The sequence below is a fragment of the Lactuca serriola genome, chromosome 9, assembly GCF_051521515.1.
Source record: "Lactuca serriola cultivar US96UC23 chromosome 9, Lser_US96UC23_V15, whole genome shotgun sequence".
Taxonomy (NCBI): domain Eukaryota; kingdom Viridiplantae; phylum Streptophyta; class Magnoliopsida; order Asterales; family Asteraceae; genus Lactuca; species Lactuca serriola.
The window spans coordinates 187687109-187705539 of NC_136416.1; the positions used below are offsets into that span (position 1 = coordinate 187687109).

The 18431-nt window shown below is 35.6% G+C and overlaps 2 protein-coding genes across 3 annotated transcripts; one reads left to right on the forward strand and one right to left on the reverse strand.

The window, feature by feature from the left end:
* The first annotated feature begins 12422 nt into the window (after window positions 1-12422).
* On the forward strand, window positions 12423-13030 carry LOC145077187 (uncharacterized). The gene has a single exon (XM_079022946.1). The coding sequence runs from the start codon at window positions 12562-12564 to the stop codon at window positions 12865-12867; it is 306 nt and encodes a 101-aa protein (XP_078879072.1). The 5' UTR covers window positions 12423-12561; the 3' UTR covers window positions 12868-13030.
* Window positions 13031-16491: 3461 nt separating this feature from the next.
* On the reverse strand, window positions 16492-17558 carry LOC145077107 (PTB domain engulfment adapter). Of its 2 annotated transcripts, none has more exons than XM_079022887.1 (4): window positions 17271-17558; window positions 17043-17124; window positions 16795-16953; window positions 16492-16648 (listed from the first exon to the last, which is right to left on the reverse strand). In XM_079022887.1, the coding sequence occupies exons 1-4, from the start codon at window positions 17475-17477 to the stop codon at window positions 16581-16583; spliced, it is 516 nt and encodes a 171-aa protein (XP_078879013.1). In that variant the 5' UTR covers window positions 17478-17558; the 3' UTR covers window positions 16492-16580. The 2 variants fall into 2 exon arrangements, with proteins under 2 accessions (XP_078879013.1, XP_078879012.1); XM_079022886.1 differs by having other exon boundaries at window positions 16492-16654; window positions 17271-17555.
* Window positions 17559-18431: the final 873 nt, after the last annotated feature.

Sequence of the window (18431 nt, forward strand, 5' to 3'; positions counted from 1 at the left end):
TGGACTCAATATGAAAAAGATCCCACTATATTGCGACTCAGAAAGTGCAATTAGGATCTGTCATAACCCAGTGCAACACTCGAAGACTAAGCATATAGCACTGAGCTATCACTTCATCAAAGATCATGTGGAAGATGGGAACGTCGAAATTCATTTTGTTCGAACCACTGATCAACTGGCTGACATCTTCACCAAAGCTCTTCCTGAAGCATCGTTCAACAAAATTTTACAAGGGCTAGGTATGATGGAATCGGAGTCAGTACCAAAGATTACTTCTCAATCTCAACAGTAAGAAGCGAAATAGACCGAACGTTCGGGTTCGGGTCTTGTACTAATGTACTGAAATGAACCAAACGCTCGGGTTCGGTTGAATAATCTGCTTTTCGCTCATCAATTAAAGGTAGTTTTCTTGGTTGTAGATCTTATGTATAATTGTTCCAATTGCATTTATTTTATTATCAAAGTTATTCTCTTTTTGAAAATCTATTTTCTTTGGTAACCGAAATAGACCGAACGTTCGGGTTCGGTTTCAAAAAATTTCTCACCCGAAATAGACCGAACGCTCGGGTTTGGTTCCAAAGTTTTTCAGACCCGAAATAAACCGAACGCTCGGGTTCGGTTCCAAAGTTTTTTTAACTTTTTATTTTCTTTCTCAGTCTTAATTTTTTTTATTTTATTTTATTTATTTTTTTCTTTTCCCTATTATTTATCAAAAATTCCAAAAATATTTTTCTTAATATATAATTTCAAAAACTCCAAAAATATTTTGTTCTTTATTTCCTTTTTGGCTTTAATTTTATTTGTGTGTTTGTTTATGGGGAAATTGTTAAATTAGTTAAGTGTCTCTAGAAGCATGCTGATGTATGTGTCCAAAGCCTCATCTGATTCTGAATAATAGCGTTAATGACTTGGTATACACAAACCTTGTCTTCCCAATTAGGCTATCACCTTTATTCTAATCATGAGCTACCTAACTCTCTTCTCACAAGAGATAAGAGTTTTCTGCTTTGTCCTATCGTTCTCAGCAGAGGTACTTTGCTTTCTTACACCATCTACATTACATTTCTCCATCCCACTTAGTTCACAAACGTAACCCTTGAGACTCTCAGAAATTACCACTGAGCTTTATGGTTACCCAATAACTGCGTTCATGATCTTAGTTTCGTGCCACTACGAGCTGAGTGAAACCCAAAATTCAATACCCAATCTGAATTGACAGTGAACAATTAATTTGCTCTAGTTTTCACTAATGAATTGATGTACGTACCTACTTGATATCTCAAATTTTCTTTTGTGTGATTCCTATGAAATTGTTAACACCCATAACATTTCTTCCCTTGGGATCCAGTTTTAAATTTTTGTTGAGATTTATTTTATATTCCCAGCTAGCTTAAATTATTCCCAACCTACTTGTTCAACAGACTACATCGGTCTCACAAGTACTTCGTTCACTTTCTATCTTATATCAAGATTAGGAATGTTGAATCGAAGCGAAAGCCACCCTAATAAGCCTAATTAAAAGAAGTCTTTCAACACTTCTTAACAAGTGTTTGATCGTCATTCAACGGGAAACCACACCAACACTTTAAGGTCTCTCTTGACTTTGAAGCAAGAGATTCGTGCCCGGAATCATTTGTTTCGTGTCTTTATTGACATCACATTTTTCCCAAAAGATTATTGCTTTATTTCTTTTCTTTTACACCCTTAGCACGAAAATCTTTGATTTTCCAAAATTCAGGTTCTATTAATTACAAGGCATTTTACTTGGATTGGCAGTTGATTAAAGGCTGTGGTTGATTTTAATCCACGTGGCGATATTTTTCAAAAGATGCCGTTACAATTTAAAGGGATAAGATGAAGACATGCTGACTCAGGCGGGAATCTAATCGATTTGATTTCAAACGGCGCTAAAAGGGCATGCGTGAGAATCGGAAAAGTTTAATCTCCAAACGACGCAAGAAAGGCGCGTGTGAATCTGAAACGGTTCATATCCAAACGACGCTTGATGGGAGGCATGTTCTTTGGGATCTGACACTCTCTCTCATGTGTGATCATCGGCTACCCTAACTGTCACGCATCAGTCAACTCCGGAAAACTCTTCATTTTTCGATAGAAGATTTGGGAAGATCTTTCTCTCTCCTTACCCCACAGTATAAAAGGCAACATCCTCTACCGATTACCTTTTTACTGCAATTAAAATTTCCAGAGCGCAAGAAATCCCTGAACTTTCACTGTTCATCATCTTCTCTACTCTCTTCAAGCAATGGCGGATTCATCTTCAGTTCACGCAACATCCCACATTCTGCCTATTCGCCCACAACAAAGCCTGATAATCGATTTATCCCCTCACGTTTACGATGCCTTCATGTTCCCCATTATCGAGTGTTTGAAGTATTCGCCGATTACTCCTGCACTTACAAGAGCAGAATCAGTTCCAATGGAGTTCTTGTCGCAGATCTTTGCGACGGCTCACTACGACAAGGTCGTTGATCAAATCTTCTTCGACATCTTTCAGCATAAAGCCTCGATTTCAAAGCAAAGATTTTGCTCGCTGTTAGGGTTTGAACCTGATTCCTCGAGGATTAACCCATAATCGATTCCCATGGGGCATTTGTTCAACATGTTTTACAACATGGGTTACACGGAGGTGCTTTCTTCAGTCGCCAAGTTCAAGAAGTCGTGTCTACCGCCACAGTGGAACGGGATGTTCACTGTTTTATTCAAAGGGCTCTCTGAAAGAAGCGCTGGATCTGATGGTGCTAGCAGGTTGTTTTTGTCGATAATGTATGGTGTCTACAATGGCATCAACATGGATTATGGGTCTATTCTGTGGCAACAACTCATCCAGAGTCTCTCCTCTACCTCCAGACACTCTGAAATTTCCTACGCCAGGTTCTGGACTTTGGTCACGAAATGGGTGATGGACAAGTACCACGTCCCCATTATTGCTGGTGCTCCAATGTCTTCGATTGGTACATTCCATACCACGAAGATCATTATCTCGGACGCTTCCAAGCTTCCCTTCAACGGTTCAATTTCGGAAACTATGTATGGAGATGTTCCTGCTGACAGCCTGATTATACAGACGTACAAAGGATTCAAGCGTTCTGGTCCGAGGGATCTCACCCCAGAGATGTTGAAGTCTATTCACGATGTTGACAAGCCTGCTCCAAGAGGCAAGAAGGCTGAAAAAAGGAAACAGGTGGCGAAAGGGGCTAAAGGCCCTTCTCCAAAGAAGAGGAAACCAACCAAGGCTGCTCAGTCTCCACAGCCAAAACGCCGAAAAACTCAGCCGAAGCAAAAGCTTATCATCGCTTCCTCCTCAAGCGAGTTTGAGGGTGAGAGTTCGGATTCTGACGATTCTCCAAGAGGCAACACTCCACCCAGATCTCCTACCCCAGAGGCTCATGTCTCTCCTACTCCCATTAATTCCCCACCTAGAACCGTTCCTATTTCCATTCCCCCATAACTTCCACTACTTCAATACCATCCACTTCAATCCCCATACCTACACCCATATTCACCGAAGCAACTACAACATCCACTGCAGATGTTCGAGCCAACGTATCTGATACGAGGGTTCATACTGATGCACCCGAAACCACCCCAGCACCCGAAACCACAAACACATCCGAACCTACACCTATACCCGAAACAACCCAACCTGAACCTACCCATACTTCAGCTCCACCAGCTTCACCACCACCACCTTCTCCTGGTCATGTTTCAGAAGGTGACGAACCTTTCCTTGGCGGGGAAAATATGACGTTTGACTCGGTCTACTATAGTCCGTTTCAAATTCAGAGTGATGATGATGACGATGCTCCCGCTACAAAACGACATCTCAAGGAGCTACATGACAAAGTTGATTTGCTCATTGCCTCATCTTCCACTTCTCAGTCATCTCTTTCTGACGATGCAGTTCAGAAGATTGTTGACGCTTTCTCTAAGGCTCAGCAAGATTCCATTGCTTCTGCAACCTCCGCCATCGACGCCTCAACAAAAGCCTGCCAGGCTGCGACCGAAAAAGTCGATAAACTATTTTCTGATGCCTCTATCCCGTTAAAGTCTTTACAGGAGAGTGAAAATGCGGCAAAGACTATGTTGGAACCAATTGTTCAACAATTGACAACGTCTGTCTCTACTGAGTTGAAGTCCTTCGCTTCATTTCAACAAACACTTTCTGACGACAACTCAGCCTTTCGCACCACCATAGACGAGCGTCTCTCGAAGCTTCAAGAAGATTTGGCCGCTGAGAACTCTCTTATGGATGTTCTTGCAAAGAAGACCAGTGCTCTGAAGGTCAAGAGTGTTCAACTCTCCCAGTCTCAACAGGAGATTGAATCTCTTCAGTCCGAAAGGGAAGTGATAAAGATGTGTGTTTCGGATGTCCACTTAGCCATCTCCAACATCCTCGAAGCACATGATCCGATCATTAACTATTCTGTGAGGCGTACCCTTGCAGAGAAGCTTGCTCCCGCCCTTGCCCTGTTAAGCAAAATCGAAGGGCTACTTGATTTCGTGTCCATTCCGAAACAAGGGGGAGAGAAGGAGTCTGGATCTCAACCACCTCATTCCTCAAAGGCAACTCACACTAACGAACCTCCTCCAGTAGGCCAAGCCTCCGGTTCGGGTGTGAAAGACAAAGGCAAACATATTGCTGAGGAAGAAGAGGAAGAAGACAAAGAAACCATTGCCGACTTGTTAAAGCGCAGAAGTCGACGCAATGAGGCTGATGTCAATGCTCGTGTGGCAAAAGAGGCTGAAGAAGCTGAACGAAAACAGAAGGAAGCCCACAACCTTCTTGAGAGTAGGAAAACTCTTTTTCCTGCTTGGACTCTCGAGAAGATGATCAAAGAAGCCATTGACACACCGAGTATCTTGTGGCTGGAACCCGTTATTTCATTTGATTGTTCCAATACTGTCGATTCTCAGTTCGACATGCCACTGACCCGAAAGGCGTTCATCTTTCACGCCTTCTCCAACATTTCAGAGTTCCCTCATCCTCATCCACAGGTTGATCGGGACTTAATTGATTTCTATCTGAAGGCTGCTCAACCTTAGTATCAGACTTGGAGCGCTCAGAAGATTATCAACGTTCGGGTCTTGGAGCCGTAATCTGAAGGGAACTTCATTAACGTTCGGTTCAAGGTACTTCGGGGGTCTGCCAAAACCGAACATGCTATTTCTTTAGCAGATCTTCCGAATCTCAATCCCCATGATTGGATAATATTGCACAACATCCTTCTCACCAACGAAGCTGAATATGGTCCGATCATCGACCATCTCAAGAGGATGCTGGTGTGCTACATCATGGAAGTTGCACTGATGGATCAGGAGATAGCAAGCGTACTTAAGAAGAAACCAAAAATCTCTCCTGTTGGCTCGGCCAGTGATCTGAACCAAATGCAGATGGGCAGAATTGATTCAAGAAGGAATTCTGTCATGTTCACTAGAAACGAAGGACAGAAATGTCTCTTTGTCTTGGCTGACAAACATCTGTACACTACTACCTGCTTAGAGCATGTTTTGGGGATCATCCACAGATGCAAGCAAAACTCAACGGATGATGTCAAGTACTTCGACGACATGATACATTGGTACATTCGGTTCAGACAGGCTATTCTCGCTCTTATCACACGTCTGTTTGATACTGTAAAGAAGACACCCGCTGCTGGCCCAAGCAAGAAGAAGAAGTAGTCTCGCTCCAATTTGACGCAAAGGGGGAGATTGTTGGGTCGTGTTTTGTTATGTATTGCATCAATTGGGCTCGCTAGTTAGTCCAGTTTTGTAACTCCGGTTTAGGCCTGTCCAACCGTGAGCTTGATAGGGTTTATTATAAATATAGGTGCTTGCATGCATCTTAGGTTAACGACTGAAACAATAGTAACAAAATAATAGATCGATCAGAGTAGTTTTCATTATCGTTCTTGTAACCCTAAATCCTCTACAGCGGAAGTTCTTAGTCGAGCTCTGCTGAGGATTGTTTGAATCAATCATTCGACATATTGTGATTCAACTTTGTCTTGTTTATTGTTTATGTTCTTCATACTACCTGTTACAAAGATCTAATCGATCTTCAAGTTTATTTTATAACTTATCAAATCCAAAATTTTATATTTTGACATTTATGGCCTAGTTTTGCAGAAAATTACATTTTCAGCCTCTTGTTTGTAAAAGTTGTAACTTTCGACCCAATTTTTTATAAAAGTTACATTTTTGGTCCAATTTAGGAATAAATGTTATTTTTACCCCAAAATTTGGTTTATTTACAATTATGATTCAAACTTTGGCCAATTTACATTTTTAATCCCCAAAAACCTCATTTTTCGCAATTTTGGGCCCAAAACCGTAAGTCCCAAAATTTGGCCCATTAAGCTAAAATTTACATTTTTGGCCCTTTGGAAAGTATGTTTATCATAAAAATCCCTTTTTATACAGGTAGGACCTGTTTGGTCCCTATAAAAACATAATTGCTCCTTTTTGCCCTTATCTTGTGTTTTCTTGACAATTTTTGACCTTTAACAAGGTTTTTGTTGAAATCTTTTATATGTTAAACATGTAATCACTTTTGGCTTAATAATGTGATGTATATAATGTCATAGTTCATAGATCTTTGCTCATTATTACTTAAAATTTTGAGATTTGCTAAGATCTAGCACATTTTTACCAAACAAACTAAGAAATCACACAAGACATGCATATAACACATAGATCTACAAATTTTACTTGCATTCTCCCCCCAAAATCATATGAAAACCGAAAACAAGGCGGTATAAACTCACCTTTTCTTGATGTTTTGGTTTTTGAAGAAGTGGAAGAGATTTTTGGTCTTAGCACACCTTTGTTGTGGATATCGAGTTTATGAAGCTTCTAAGGTGTGATCATGGAATAAAACCATGTAAGAAGGAGTTTTTCATGTTAAGATGAAAGAAGATTCTTGTGTTTGACAATAACTTACCAATTATTGGAATGACTTGATGAAGATCCTTAGAACTCTAGCAAATTTTTGAGATCTTGGAGGAAGGAGGAGAATGATGCTTGAGAGTGATTGAGGAAGTGTTTGAAAGAGTGTGTGTGTGTGTGTGTGTGTTTGGTTCTCAGCCGAAATATCAAGAGGAGAGGGGAGAGAGTTGGTGAGGTTACTTGCATGGAAGTATGGGGGTCCTTGCATGGATATATGTTGAACATTATGGAGGTGGCAGCTCCTAAGTCAACTCTTATTACATTTCCCCTTTTTTTTGTTTAATTGATGTTGGGCCGAGATTTTTAGGCCAAGGAGTGGGAATGGAATAGTTTGAGCCCATTAACATTTAGTTAGGATTTTTGGAACCTAAACACAAAATTTTCGGCCTGTTGGGCACTTGGAAGCACTTGCGGCCCAAATAGAATAAAAGGATGGATTTATTGGTCACTAAGGTTAATTGGATTAAAGATGGCCCATTAAGGCCCATTAGGGTCAGAATAAACAATTCTATGCCCAAATGGTCCAAAATGTTATATATTTGTGAATTGGGTCCATTTAGAATCCAAATAGGGTTTCCATGTCCAAAATAATTGAATTGGATGCTTATTGGTCCATTAGGCCCAATAAGGAAATTCTAGTCTAATATGGACTCAAACCGGGATTCTTAAGGTTTTCAGATCCTTTGTTGAACGTAAAATGTAAGTTTAAATGAGCATTCGGTGATATTTACTTAGAGTATATGTTTTACAATAGTTGAATGATTACACGGGAATATAATTTCCTAGCTACAATGCTAGTTGTGACAGAGATTCATGAATCAATAATTCTTCATGGTGTCTTGTACGTTCTTGGTTTTAAATATAATCTTGTTTCGATTCCAAAACTCACATCACATCTCAAAACATTTACAATTTTCACTGATGAAAATTGACTTTTGGAGGACCCTCCCTTGAAGAATAAATTTGCTCTTCAACTTCTTGGAAAAAGGGTTAATGATTTGTATGTTTTGATCATTATGATCTAAAGACTTCACTAAAATTTAATTTGTCTATTTTTACATCTTCATTGTCTTGTCAAACTTCTGGGTTTACTCCTTGTAGAAGTTAAAACACAATGTTATCGCATAATAGACTTGGTCATATTCCTGTTGCAAAACTCAAAACATTGTCTCTTGTAACATCTAGTTGTCATGATTCGAATGTTCATTCTTGTATCATTTGCTCCAAAGCTAAACAACATCGGTTATCATTTCATGTTAGTTCATCTTTTTCTAAATCACCTTTTGACTTGATACATGTGGATGTTTGGGGACCATATAAACACATAACACATGATGGTTTCAAATACTTCATTACTATTGTAGATGACTACAACAGACATACTTGGGTTCATCTTCTTTCTCATAAGAGTTATTCTTTGTCATTGACCAAAGCTTTTTTTAAGATGGTTAAAATTCAATTCCGAACAATGGTAAAGATTATTCGAACAGATAATGCAAGGGATTTGGGATCAAGTGTTCATGGTACTTCTTTTTTTCAAGACAATCATATAATCCATCAAAAGTCCACATCTTATACCCCTCAGCAAAATGGGATAGTAGAACGCAAACACAAACACATCCTCGAAATTGCTAGATTCCTTTATTTTCAATCGGGAATTGGTGTACAATATTAGGGAGAATGTGTCAAAACTTCTTTTCATCTGATAAACAGAATACCATCCACAATTCTCAATAATAAAATTCCTTTCAAACTTCTTTACAAGGAGAAACCTTCTTTACAACAATTGAAGAGTTTTGGATGTCTATGCTATGTTTCAACTACATCCAATGGCAGAGACAAGTTTATGCCACGTGCAAGATCGTGCATTTTTATTGGGTATCCACAAGGACAAAAAGCATACAAATTGTTGGATTTAACAACAAAACACATTAATATTTCAAGAGATGTCAAATTCTTCGAAAACATATTCCCTTTACATTCCATTCAACATTCTTCTACATTGGAATCTTTTCTACCCAACTCCTGCATTGATGATTTCTATTTAGAAAATCAATTCAATTCAACTCCTACTGATACTACAACTCCTTCACCCATTTTACCAAATTTGCAACCTATTAATCAACCTTTAAGGAGAACCACATGTACTGGTAGACCTTCAACACATTTAAAATATATATTAATTATGTCAACATGTGACCTCTCAAGGTTGTACTGATGTTTGTTCTCATACCCTCACAAATCTCTGTATTAACATTCCTTCTCAAGATCCCACAAGCTATTCTATGAGTGTCTCTACACTTGATAAAGTACATTTGGATTGTCATAAAGAGCATGCATTTTATCATGAATCCAAAGGAATGCCACACTAGGAAGAAGCAATGAAGAAGGAATTAAATGCATTAATTTCGAACAACACATGGACAGTTGTTTATCTTCCTAAATGAAAGAAACCTATTGCGTGTAGGTGGGTATAAAAAATAAAATACAGAGCTGATGGTAGTTGTGAGAGACACAAAGCAAGATTAATTGCTAAAGGTTTCACTCAAAAAGAGGGTGTAGATTATCACGAAACCTTTTCACCTGTGATAAAGTTTAACACAATCTGATGTATTGTTTCAATTGTTGTTAAACGGGGCTGGAATATTCATTAATTTGATGTTAATAACACATTCCTTCATGGTGATTTGCATGAAGAGGTTTATATTCATGCTGCACCTAAATTCATTGTTTCATCTCCTTCACAAGTTTGCATACTCAACAAATCGTTGTACGGATTAAAATAGGCTTCTAGACAATGGTATGCCAAATTGTCTTCAGCCTTATGTTCAAGAGGGTATAAAAGGTCATGCAATGATTATTCACTCTTTATCAAGAAAACTCAAGATAATATTGTAATTGTAGCAGTCTATGTGGATGACATTCTGGTAACATGTGATGATTCTATTGAAATTGACACTCTCAAAGCTTCCTTACATGCACAATTTCAAATCAAAGATTTATGACATATAAACTATTTTTTAGGTCTTGAATTCAACAAAGGAAATGGAGGAATGGTAGTTCATCAATCGAAGTACATCAAAAAATTACTTTCTAATTACTCTATGGTTGATTCATCAACAGTTACTACTCCCTTACCTCCTAAACTTCATTTGTTTCCTAAAATGGATGATCCTTTGACTGATCGTACTGTGTATAGACAGTTAATTGGCAAGTTGAATTTTCTTATTCACACAAGACCAGATTTGGCTTTCTTTGTACAACACTTAAGCAAATATAATCAGACACCTTCTCAAAGTCATTATTAAGCATCCCTACATGTGTTGAAGTATCTAAAAGGATCACTTTATCAAGTATTGTTCTTTAATGATAAACCATTATTCAATCTTGAAGCATTCTACGATTCTGATTGGGCATCATGTCCTATTACAAGGAGAAGTGTTAGTAGCTTCTTTATTTTGTTTGGAAAAAGTGTAATTTCATGGAAATCAAAAAAGTAGGTCACAGTTTCATTATCTTCTGCAGAAGCCGAGTACATGTCGATGAGGCGCGTATGTATAGATTTGGCATGGTTTAGTAGAATCTTAAGTGAATTACAAGTCTCCAACATCACTCTAATTCCATTGAAATGTGATAATCAGGCTGCCATCTACAATGCAACTAGTCCCATATTTAACGAACGGACAAAACACATTGAATTGGATTGCCATTTTGTCCGAGAAAAGTTGTAAACAGGTCTTATTTTTGTGTCCCATGTTAATACCAATGAATAGGTGGCGGATGTGTTTACAAAATCACTTTGTGGACCTCAACATAGACATATTGTTTCCAAGCTTGGATTCCTTCCTTATCCTCTAGCTTGAGGGGGGGGGGGGGGGGGGGAGGGGTCAACATCTCAAATGAACTAAAGGGTATTTTTGTAAATCAGCATGAATGGTAAAACTGTAGTTTATGATTGAGTTAGTCAGACGTTTTGATTTCTGTATATATGTAATAAGCTCTGTATAGAGAAGGTTAATCAAGTGAAGAGTTTGAAGTTTTTCTCTCATTTTCGATCATGGAAAACTAACAATTTCAAGTTGAATATACGTTCTTTTTTATGCTTGGCTATATAATAAAACTAAAAATGCAGGATTAAACCGTATTAATAGTTTAAGATCATCGTCGGAATTCTAAGATATAAATTTTGTTTCATATAAACCCTAGCGTGATTGATATCGTTAAGAACAACATTTTTTTATTTAATTATAAATTCATAATATTAGTTATTAAAAATTAATTTTAATATTACATTGTTTTTAAATAGAAAAATAAAGTCATAATACCTTTTCATAAAATCTACAATGTACAAAAAGTGTATAGATAAATCTACGTTCTTTCTCTTTAAAAAAAGGTTTTGTCCTTTTCCAAAAAGTACGAAGTTTGAACTAGAAAATCTTAAAAAGAAAAAAGAAAAAAAGAACTGTATAATTAAATCATACACAATTTCACTATGTATCCACTTTGTGTCATCAACATACATGATACTTTCACTCAATAGTGTTCAATGGTATGTTTCTTAAAAACAGGTGGTAGTTATATGTTAGTAGTTTTTATTTGTATATAAATAAAGTGGTCGTAATCTTTAAAGGTTGAAAAATATACATAAAATTAAAAAACAAAATATTTCAAAAGTAATTTGAAATAGTTTTTGATTTAGGAGGATTTTTATTCTAAAATAAAAGTTTTATGTATGTAAAATTAAATGAAATGAAACTTCCCTTTAATTCGAATTTTTTACAAAAAAAAAAAACTAAAAAATTAAAAACTTTTAAAAGCTTTCAAAATTTTATTATGTAGAATGACTAGAATCCGAATTCAATAACTCAAATACTATTCTAAAATGTTTCAACTACTTAAACAAACTTAAATTCTATAAAATAAATAAAGACCTATATATACTTTATATGTATTTTACTACTTAAACAGACTTATATTCTATAAAATAAACAAAGATCTAAACTTTATATGTATCACAAAACATTTTAAATATTAAAATAACAATCAAATACTCATGAAGTGCATACCTTTAATGCAAACAAGAATCAGAAGATTGGCACAAAGTGCAACAAATCCTGTGGCACTGCTCTTACCTACATCCCCTCTCTGTCTTAAGTATTGATTCTTCCAATCGAAAATTATCCATCTATAATTTTATTCACCATAATATATATATATATATATATATATATATATATATATATATATATATATATCATTTAGATAAGAGGATAACAATGTTACAGGTAAGATTCAAGATCTTGCTAAACGCCATTAAAAACAAATGAAAATTATGCCAACCTAAAGTATGCAAAGTTGATATATTAATAGTGCAAGTGTTTGAATTCTCTCAATAAATACCCAAAAAAAAAAAAAAAAACAAAAAACAAAATTACAAGTGCCCACAAAAAGCACTTTGTGACAAGCACGAGCACTCACCACACCATTATTACCATCATATTCAAAACCCAAATGGAAACAAGTCCGGGGTTCCCAATTCTCCTCTCATAAACTCAAAACCATTTTAGTTTTTTTTTTCCTAAAGAAACCAAAGTCATGTTGCGGGTATTGGCGATGATGAGGCGAAATATGAAGAAGAGCACAAAAGTAGCCGATGAGAGCATGTTTGGAGAAGGGAATGGAATCGAGATTCCGGTTATACCTCACCATACAAGACAAGGGTGGAATGGTCTTTCTCTTATTTACAGCATTGTAAGAGCACCACTCTCGCTTCTATCATGTCTATCTTCTCACCCGCATGGTGGAGCTGATGGAATCTGGGTTTCCGGGGAGTTTTCACGGGTATCAGAGATTAATCATCTTATGGTCAATGATAGCATGCGATATGCAATCTTGATGTGAAGATTTTGATATGTTTCCTTATATTGGTGTAATTTTTATATTTCAAAATCTATCTAAAAATACCATGTAGTAGATTAGATAGAGATGACAATACCGGTTGTTTACTATTTCTATCAATATATTCGGTAACGTAAGTATGAAATAATTCATGTAGTTTTGCAAATATATATGGCACCTTGTTGTTGATTTTAATGGTGGTAAATTAGACAAATTTGAAGCATCTTGACGTAGAAGAAGACTCAAAGTTGCAATCAAGCATATAAAAAGAGAAAATATCGATTCAAGTGGCATGCAATCATTCATTAAAAAGTGGAAAAGAACAAAGGCGAATTGTTGGTGAAAGTGAAAGAAAGATAATTGGTTATATAAGATGGAACACAATGAGTGGACTCGTCGACATTTTTAGCATCCAAGACTTATGGTTTCATCAAAACTCAAAGAAACCCATGCATCGAATTTTGTATTGTTTCGTTTTGTCGGTTAAAATCTTTATGTTCATATCCTACATCAAAAGTTCAAACTTGTGTCGCATTGAGTCTCAACAAATGCAGTGTAGGAGTTTCGATCTTTATGTTAATGTATCACATCAAAAGTTCAAACTTGTGTCGCATTGAGTCTCAACAAATGCAGTGTAGGAGTTTCGATCTTTATGTTAATGTATGACATCAAAAGTTTAAACTTGTGTGGCATTGAGTCTTAGCAAATGCAGTGTAGGAGTTCAGGAGGTGTTTCGAGTGCTTTTTAACATCAAAAATACTTTTGAAAAAAAGTTTTTATTGACTTCTTGAAAAAACCAAGTTTCACCAACTTTATAAAAACTCCTTATTTTGCCTTGCCAAAAAATTAATTGAAAAACACTTTTGAAGAAGCCCAAACATATTTTTAACTTATTGGTTTTTTTATAATTAATAAGTTATTTTAAAAAACATTTTGAAACACCCACTCAGTTCCAATCTGGATTTAGCTTATAGGCACTAATTTTTTATGTAAGCCATCCAAGAGGTCATAATGTGCCTGATTTACATCTCACATTATGTTCCTTTGATAGCGTAGTGCGCAATCAGTTTCTAGAAAAGCAACCATTTTGTGCCTAAAAAGGTCCGATGATTGTAATCTTTTTTGGTGATTTGAGTTCAAAACCGTACATAAGTGGGGATGTAGGGTAGACTACATGCGAACCTAACCTTGTAATTTCCAAATAAACTTTTCTTTAACTAAAATAACAAGATTCTCACTATGCATCTCTTTATATTTTTGAATATATCATACAAAAAAGCAAGGAACGTTATATTTGTATGGCCAATCTCTAAGCATGCTCTCAAATGATAATTACATAAAAAAAAGGGTAAAATTAACAATCATGAATTGTCTTGATCTTTTTGGGTTTTCAAATAAAAGTATAATATGAAAGAACCCCACTAATCATCAATAAAGGAAAAGTAAAAAAATTTCCCTTTTTAAAGTCCTATCATTATCACAAAACCACTAGAAATCAAGTCCGAAGTCGATCTGATTCTTCCACTTAATTTCATGTTCATAAGTTGGAGTTTATAGTGCTTTGATACAAAAATGTGCAGTAAAGATTATTCAATTACTACAGTATGACTGACAACGTGTATAACAATTAAATTTCATATGATTTTAATATTGTATCACTTTAACTTTCTTATAGTTATGCCTAACTATAGTGGAAGACCAAAAGGTTGAAGTGGAGCATTGTATGTCCTATTCATAAACAAATTCTTTTCAAGATTATTTACCTTAAAGAATATATGCTTTTTAAGTCCATTGATTTCGAATGAGCAATAGCATAAAGGTAGACACACTCATTCATTCTAAAGGGGAAGGAACCTAAACAAAACAACAAATTTAACCAAATAAATCTCCTAAAGCAAAGTATATTTAAAGACTTCCACTTTCGAGTAGAAGACTCTTTCTGTATTTAACTATTTACAATTTTTAAACATGCCGCCTAAATATTTAGGATTCGAACCCTGAGCAATTTAATTTCCACTACTTATCTATTGTGATTGTAATAATTTATTATATAGTAGTTAGTGGGTGTTTGAGATTACTTTTTAAGCTTATTGACTTTTTCAATAAGGTAATAAATTAAATAGGTATTTGGCTTCTTGAAAACTCATTTTAAAATGCTTTTTTTGGCAAATGAGAAAATAGAGGTTTTGAAGAAGTTATAAAAAATTGGTTTTTGAAAAATTCATAAGTTAATAAATCACTTTTGGTCATTTTATATATAAAAGTTAACCAAATATTTTTTGACTTATTAACTTATTGATTTTCTGGCTGTAAAAAGTTAATTCAAACATTTTTTTTATAAACTCTTTTTAAAAAAGTTATAATTCAATAAGTCATTTTGGAAAAAAAAAATCTTTTTAAAGTTTAAAAAACAATCTCAAACACCCCTTAACTTTTGGTGAAATGATATTTTGGCCCTACAATGTTTTCGGAATTTGTATAATTAGTCCCTAAACTACTTTTGTTGTTTTATGGAGGAATAAGGTGGATTTTTCAGGCCTATAAGGTCACCTTAGATAAAACGAAGGGTAAATCAGTTACCTCTTACGAAATACATGAGCAAAAGTAAAAAACCATCACATATTGTTTGTACATTCAACAACTCATCTCCAATACCACCCTATCCCCACAGTGACCACCTCGACAACTCGCCAATAACACCTTTATCCTCCACAAACCACCAAATCACCACCATCGCCACCTTCACTCTTGCACCAAGTTAGAACCGACTATTATCCTTATCCCATCAACCACCACTACAACCACTACCATCTTCGGTCACCACAAATGTCACCTCCTACACCACCGTGAAAAAAAACCAAAACCACCCCACCACCATCACCATATCCACATCTAGGTCTAACAGCCTCTACGTACCTGACTTCAAGTTCGAGAATGGAGCCTAAGAAAAAGAACGGAGCCCTAATATAGGCCCACTATCACCATTATCATCATTTCCGATGATTTACACTCAAAACCCTTGACAAACAGTTTTACAGGGATGAAGGTGGGAGTGGAACTACGCCGAAACAAGGTGGAGTTCATCCTCCTCGAAGCAACAACAAAGGCAACATCTTCGTCTACTAATAGGACGCCGATGAAGCCCATTGAGGCGGTAGTGAAAGAATCTGGTGGATATGAGTCTGGAGAACAGGAGGACCGATCTTTTGAACGTCACCCAACTTCATCCATTTGAAGTTTGTCCGTCGTTGACCACCACCATTGTCGTCCAAGAATTCAATTGGTTGGGTGGTGGTGTGTGTTGCTGGAAGAGGGAAAGGGAAAGAGTGTGGAATCCATTTCCTTTTTCGTAAAAAGAAAAATAAAAAACAAAAAACAAAAACCAAAAAAACAAACAAAAATGATAAAGTACCTAGGTGGCTTATGAAACATATTATAACATCCACCTTATGTACTAATAATACAGATTCCAAAAACATTGTAGAGGTAAAATATTATTTACCCTTAACTTTTCTCTCAGGAACGCTACAGTTTTTCTCAAGTTTTGTAGTTTTCCATTATATTTTTATATCTTAGTTCTCGGTAATTAATTTATGATTGGGAATCTTTGTGACAATTTCCCCAACATTCTAAAAGAAGCTATAATATATATCGATTGAATTAAAAAAATGTGGATTACATATAAGTACAAATATTAACAAATTTGATTGCAACTCTCAAGCAATACTGGTTTGCCTTGTTCTTAATCTATCCAGCACATACTTCTTGCCTGTGAGACATTCCACTAATCCTTTCAAGTGACACGAATTTAAGTTAGAAAAATCAAGAAAATATAACTATTAATCATAAGAAAATTAAAAGATCACGATTCCTAGTGGAGAATCTAAAAATTTAATTAACAATGAGATTGTAATCTTAAATTCTTAATACCATTTGTGTAATGTCGACAATCATGTCGACCAATAATAAGATCAGTATCCCAATTACTATTAAACTTGTGTATTGCATCAACAACATCAACTTTACAAGATCCAACTTTCCAGCATTTAGTCTTGGGCAATTTCTTCATCATCCTCGTTTGCAAAACTCCTGAATCAGGAAAAAGACACAGATATTGTACTTCTCTAAGGCATTTCATCGAACATCTTGAAGACAGAATTGAAGTAATTGGATCATACCTGGTATTTTTCTTCCTGATATAGCTGCAAGTGCTGCATATATACTTTCAGGATCTTGAGGTTGAAAATCAAAAACCATTACCTATCAAACAAGAGAAAATTAACAGAATCAAATTACCAGCGAATATACATCGTTAATAATTTGATATAACAAATCAATTTGTAATTACAAATTCCCCAATTCATGAAAATTTACGCTAACATCTCTTTATTTATAAGCTGTTGAACCTGAGAAGGAAGATCAGCGGAGGAAGTGAGGACCATGAAGTGCTGTAAATCCCAAGAAAGAGAGAAAGAGTAGGCGGTCGACATAAGTAACTGCGGCGCACCCTTGGTGGCTGTTAATGGCACTGCCGCCACGAACACATCAATCCCTCTCGCCGGTGCTGGTGGCTTTAGGGACGAATTAACCACCGGCATCCCAATGCCACCCATTTTTTCTGTGCTTTTTTGTTTTTTATTTTTCAATTAAAAACTTAAAGATAACCAGTGGTCGACGTATTTCGTATCAATATCGTGTTTTACTTAAAAATATATATTGTTTCACTTAAAAAAGTGCTCGAATCAATTTCTTTTAGCGAGTAATGATTATAGTTAATGTAGGGAAATTGAGTAATTTAATCATACCTTTGTTTTATTAAAAAAAAAATGAATTGTGCGACTTGAGTATGTTAAGCATGACACCCATATAACATGTCAAGACGCGTCTTATCGCGTTATGGGGTGAGTTTTTTTCAAGACGCGGTTTTTTTTATTTTTGTTTTTCTTTTTTTATCGGGCCTAAAATAAATGAGTTTTTTATTAACTTTTTTCTATTAGATATTAATATAACACTTCTAAAAACTTCATATTTTTGATAAAATTCAATAGTTATATGATTTATATATCCTTTAATGTATATAATATAGTCACGTCTTGAAAAACGCCATGACTCGTCAAGGCTTGTCATGACTTAACTTTTACATTTTCTTCAAGTCACGCCTTATGTTATGTAGAACATTGGTATATACCATAACAAAAGTTATTCTGGAATGCATACCGGAATATACCATAACAAATGTTATTCTGGAAAGCATATCAGAATATATAATAACAAAAGTTATTCTAGAATGCATATTGGAATATTGTTATATTTTCGGACAATATGGACAAAGAAGATATATGACACCTATTCCAATGAGTTAGAAGTTTTACATATTAGTCATTCATTCATTTACTTCTCATTGCTTAAAATTCTAATTATATTCGTAAATAAGTGGGCTCGGAACACAATGGAATTGTCCGGAACACAAAAGAACATGTACGAAATATTACTTTTGAACTTTGAATCTGCCAAAATTATGCAGTTTATAGTGTTAGTAAGGATCAGAGTATTAGAGAATTAGTTTT

Bases quoted from the DNA above. Each gene is read 5' to 3' on its own strand.
- LOC145077187 (XM_079022946.1), top strand. From the start codon at position 12,562: ATGTTGCGGGTATTGGCGATGATGAGGCGAAATATGAAGAAGAGCACA.
- LOC145077107 (XM_079022886.1), bottom strand. From the start codon at position 17,477: ATGGGTGGCATTGGGATGCCGGTGGTTAATTCGTCCCTAAAGCCACCA. The intron at 17,125-17,270 runs GTTCAACAGCTT...CTTGTTTGATAG, and splicing joins CCGCTGATCTTCCTTCTCAG to GTAATGGTTTTTGATTTTCA. The intron at 16,655-16,794 runs GTATTAAGAATT...GTCACTTGAAAG, and splicing joins TTGTCGACATTACACAAATG to GATTAGTGGAATGTCTCACA.